Genomic DNA, 5,408 nt, shown 5'->3' on the forward strand with positions numbered 1-5,408 from the left:
GATAATCATGAAATAACGTCATTTCCTATTTTCTCGACGCCATGCAAGGGATAGGAAATGTACCGAAGTGGCGTCCTGCAGTGCTGATAGTAAAGTTAGTCGTCAGTCACACTTTCCTAGCCACAAAAGTGTTACATACACATGGGAAATCGTCATCTTTTTAAATCAATGTGGGGGCGGTTAGGTAGTCTATTGGTTAAATCGTTCGCTCGTCACGCCTAAGACCCGGGTTCGATTCACCACTTGGGTAACATGTGTGAAGCCTATTCCTGATGTACCCCGCTTGGATATTGCTTGCATGTTGCTGAAAGCAGCGTAAAACCTTACTCAACGCCGTTAGTATTGCAAATATTGTCTTTGCCATCAACCATTTCTTACTATGGTTCAGCCTCGGTTACTAACAGGCCCTTGTGCTTACAAATGCTGTTGAATGTAGGGTTGATCAACATTCCCCATTTATTGGTTATATGACGGAAACATAACTGTGTGAAAAACTGATTATCCTGTAATTAAACATTGCATCTTCCAATGTATATTTATGAAGATATCAACTCGATTTACTTCGTGATTCACAGTGTGCAGGTGATTGTTAATGCACGGCGCAAAAACTGGATGTTAGAGTGTTTGCCGGAAACATGATAGCGTGTTTTATAGCACAGGTGTTTGTACAGAACAGAACAGAACAGAACAGAACAGAACAGAACAGAACAGAACAGAACAGAACAGAACAGAACAGAACAGAACAGAACAGAACAGAACAGAACAGAACAGAACAGAACAGAACAGAACAGAACAGAACATTTATTACTTTCAGGCCACTATCCGTGGCGTACGAAGTTCAATGTACAATATTATTCAAAATACGTGCATGCTATATGTATGTGCATACTAACTCAGATGTATTGTATAAGGGTAAATGAGATTATGTGCTTATCTAGAGGACCTGTAACTAGCATTAGGCGATAAAAGAGTTTACTTAACTGTAAGTACAGATGTGTCCTTACTGATAAATAGTAAGTTTGACACGTTTGGATGAAAATACAAGTATGGTGACAACATTATTTTGTATATTCACTAAAATCTTCGCAACACAAACGTTTATGGTATTAATCACCAACACAGTTCTTCTGTCATATGTTACAGGTTCGTATGAAAGAGTTAGAATTTTGAGACTGCCAAATGCACATAAGACCGGTTTTTCTAACGATAGATTCTAATGAACAGATCCCCTCATTCAAGTTTGGTGACACTTGAGTTTAACCGCACATAGCCCTCCTCATGCGCCGTCCCCTACGCTCCCCCGACATTGTGTAGATCGATGCTCATGCTGTTGATCACTGGATTGTCTGGACCAGACTTGGTGCACTCTTGTTGGTAAACACACCCTTGCTGACACCATTGCAAATCACAGAATAAGTGAAAGGTCAGAAGGTATGTTATGTAATATATACTTGGCAAAAAAAGAAACGCATAACTAAAATCTGTTTTTCAAGGAAGAATGATTTTAAGATGAAGGCTTGAAATCAATATAACTGTCATTGCTAACTGTGAATACAGCCCTTACACTAATTCATTGCACACGAACGCAACATTTGGTGAACTGTCGCCAACAGCACCTTGAATTAAACTGGGAGAAATCGCATGGAGAAAAAGCTGTAAGCATGTTGCACGTGCAAATACGGGTACTAAAGTTTCATACCGGTGGGTATAAAAATCTGACATTCCCGTTGCGAATCACTCTAAGCTGTTCCGTATAAGCAACCCTCAAGATGCCAAGACTGAATGAAGACACTAGAAACAGAGCCATTGGACGCCTGGAAGCTGGAGAATGTCCGTCATCAGTAGCCAGGCACTTCAACGTGAGGCAGAGCACCATCTCCCGCCTGTGGCAGCGCTGCAGGCTCCTCAAGTCTACAAGAGATCGACCGAGAACTGGTAGACCAAGGATCACAACTCAGGTCCAGGACCGCTTCACCCGGCTGTTGCATTTGCGCAACCGGACAATCAGTGCAGCATACACAGCCAACAATGTCACTGGGCTTCGTAGAGTATCAGCGCAAACCATCAGAAATCGCCTACGACAGCATGGGATACACCAATGCGACCATATACAGCGCCTGTTCTGCGGCATCATTATCGTCGTGCACGTCCGCAATGGAGCAGAAACGTTCGACCATGGACCCTTGTGCACTGGAGGAGGATCTGGTTTAGTGATGAGTCGCGGTTCTTGCTGTATCACCATGATGGTAGGATGCGTGTGTACCGACGGAGAAATTAACGCTACACTCGACACTGTATTCGTGAAGTCGATAGATACGGCGGTGAAAGTGTCATGATGTGGGCATACATATCCTTGTATGGTAGGACAGATCTGGTGCACGTGCAGGGACATTTAACTGCTTTACACTACCGTGATGGAATCCTCCAACGTCACCTTATTCCCGCCATTGACGTCAGAAGGGAGATTTTCCAGCAAGACAACGCCAGAGCGCATACTTCACGTGTTACCATGGATTATCTTGCCAACAACAATGTTAATGTGCTGCCATGGCCATCCAAATCGCCGGATCTCAACCCCATTGAACGTTTGTGGGATGTGCTCGACAGACGTGTACGACGCCGACAGCCTCAACCACAGACGCTACAACAGCGGAGCCATGCATTGCATGATGAGGGGAGAAGGATTCCACAACGCCAGATTCGACGAGTCATTCAGTCCATGCCCAGGCGGTGCACAGCAGTGATCGATGCTCGTGGTGGTCACACCACGTACAGACTTTGTCACAGTGCCGTCACAGACACAGATGTCCCCAAGAGCATTAAATGACTGTATGCAGTGGAGGAACCCTGTGTAAAATTTGGTTGTTGTACATTCTTTATTTATTTTGTAATCCGATTTTATAAAACACGTAAAGGTAAACTGATATTTAGGTTATGCGTTTCTTTTTTTGGGCCAGTGTATTTTTAACCTAAGTGTCATTTAAGTTCACTAATCATTAGTTTCGAGTGGTAAGTTAATTGCTAATAGCAAAGGGGTTGGGAATAGTATACCTTCAAACATACAGAGTAGTTCAATGTCTGTCTCGAAATACTACAAGGTATGTTTTTTTTTATTATTTGGCCTTATGCGGGATTGATACTCACTGTTTACCGGACAAGAAATATATCAATATGACCATTACGATTTCAAAGGACAAATAAAATGATGCCATATGTTATCCTAACCCACATTTAATCAAACATGTAATCTGTTTTATAGGTAGTCTATACTAGAATATATTTGCAAAATGCATGCTGGTTACAAGTTAAAGATTTCAATTAGTATTCACTTTTCCGACGTCTTTGAAATATCTACGTGCATCAATAAACCAGTTGTTTCATTATGAATTTAAGACGTAGTTTTATTATATTGTTTGCGCAAGACGCATGTTTCAATGAGCAACTGACAACTAAGGCAATTAGTCACAGGAATGAAGCTGTCCGACTTTACAGTAGTGGTAGTGATGAGCAACAGTTAGTGACAACTAAGGCAATTAGTCACAGGAATGATGCTGTCCGACTTTACAGTAGGGGTAGTGATGAGCAACAGTTACTGACAACTAAGGCAATTGGTCACAGGAATGATGCTGTCCGACTTTACAGTAGGGTTAGTGGTGAGCAACAGTTACTGACAACTAAGGTAATTGGGCACTGGAATGATGCTGTCCGACTTTACAGTAGGGGTAGTGGTGAGCAACTGGCAGCTAAGGCAATTGGTCACAGGAATGATGCTGTCCGACTTTACAGTAGGGTTAGTGATGAGCAACAGTTACTGACAACTAAGGCAATTGGTCACAGGAATGATGCTGTCCGACAGTTACTGACAACTTTACAGTAGGGGTAGTGATGAGCAACTGACAACTAAGGCAATTGGTCATTGGAATGATGCTGTCCGACTTTACAGTAGGGTTAGTGATGAGCAACTGACAACTAAGGCAATTAGTCACAGGAATGATGCTGTCCGACTTTACAGTAGGGTAAGTGATGAGCAACTGGCAGCTAAGGCAACTGGTCACAGGAATGATGCTGTCCGACTTTACAGTAGGGTTAGTGGTGAGCAACAGTTACTGACAACTAAGGCAATTGGGCACTGGAATGATGCTGTCCGACTTTACAGTAGGGGTAGTGGTGAGCAACTGGCAACTAAGGCAACTGGTCACAGGAATGATGCTGTCCGACTTTACAGTAGGGTTAGTGGTGAGCAACAGTTACTGACAACTAAGGTAATTGGTCACTGGAATGATGCTGTCCGACTTTACAGTAGGGGTAGTGATGAGCAACTGACAACTAAGGCAATTAGTCACAGGAATGATGCTGTCCGACTTTACAGTAGGGGTAGTGATGAGCAACTGACAACTAAGGCAACTGGTCACAGGAATGATGCTGTCCGACTTTACAGTAGGGTTAGTGGTGAGCAGGATATCTACCGGAAGCGGACTGTTCAGGAGGTACCGGCAAAAGTACAGCTAATTATACCAACAGACACGTTAACTTCCGTATCGGCGCAGACATCTCTCTGAACATCACCATCAGGATTTGAAAACCTCACTCAGAATGACATCTGAAAATTGCTGCGAATAAAGTTTGTGCACAATCACGTGTTTTGTCATTTGTTGAAAAGTAGTTCCGGTCAGAGGTTTAATTCGTTATTGTAGTGGTTAAACCGAGGGTTGAAACAAAGGACTCTGAGTTTAAAGATCGTGAGTTAACGTCTTTTCAAACGCTTGGATTATGGATGAAAATCAACATATATAAATTATTGATTAAACAAGTCAGAATTTAAAGAAACTAAACAGAGCACGAAGAGTTCCACGATCGAATTGACATGACACCAGAGCATACGTGCCAGATATTGGTGATCTAAGTGAAGCTTTACAAACGATTTCATGACATATATGAGGGGCAGTTCCAAAAATTAAGTGTCAACAGTGATGACCAATGCACTTATCTATTTTGACCTATACGATAACTTCCTGTGTTTTTTGTGTGTGAACAACTGACTTGCCTTGCCTTTGCATGTGTGTGACAAATGTTGTGTATTTGTGTGTGTGTGTGTGTGTGTGTGTGTGTGTGTGTTGCTTCCATGACATCTTCGAGTTCAATACAAAACATCCAAATGCACTAGTATAACCTTCTATACTTATTAAATACCCTCTTATCTTGCATTAATCTGTTACTTAATGAAATAAGAAAGTAGAAGCACGTCATCCGTATTGCACCCCTGTGTTACTATCCTACGTTTACATATGTATATAATAAATCCTTAAACGAACGTTAGAGAATGTTCTGTACAAGATGTTCTATTTTTATCATTAGTGAAGCCCATTTCTGGTGTCCCTCGCCGTGATTGCTAAAAACGGCGCAAAACC

General features: G+C 42.1%; 1 protein-coding gene across 1 annotated transcript; it reads left to right on the forward strand.

Annotated features, from left to right (window-relative positions):
• Positions 1–1,769: 1,769 nt before the first annotated feature.
• Positions 1,770–2,336, forward strand: LOC124288628. Its single transcript, XM_046725181.1, has one exon. The coding sequence runs from the start codon at positions 1,770–1,772 to the stop codon at positions 2,334–2,336; it is 567 nt and encodes a 188-aa protein (XP_046581137.1).
• The last annotated feature ends 3,072 nt before the right edge of the window (positions 2,337–5,408 follow it).

The sequence above is a fragment of the Haliotis rubra genome, unplaced genomic scaffold (assembly GCF_003918875.1).
Source record: "Haliotis rubra isolate DU_JTF1 unplaced genomic scaffold, ASM391887v1 Scf421, whole genome shotgun sequence".
NCBI classification, from domain to species: Eukaryota; Metazoa; Mollusca; class Gastropoda; order Lepetellida; family Haliotidae; genus Haliotis; species Haliotis rubra.

Bases quoted from the DNA above. Each gene is read 5' to 3' on its own strand.
- LOC124288628 (XM_046725181.1), top strand. From the start codon at position 1,770: ATGCCAAGACTGAATGAAGACACTAGAAACAGAGCCATTGGACGCCTG.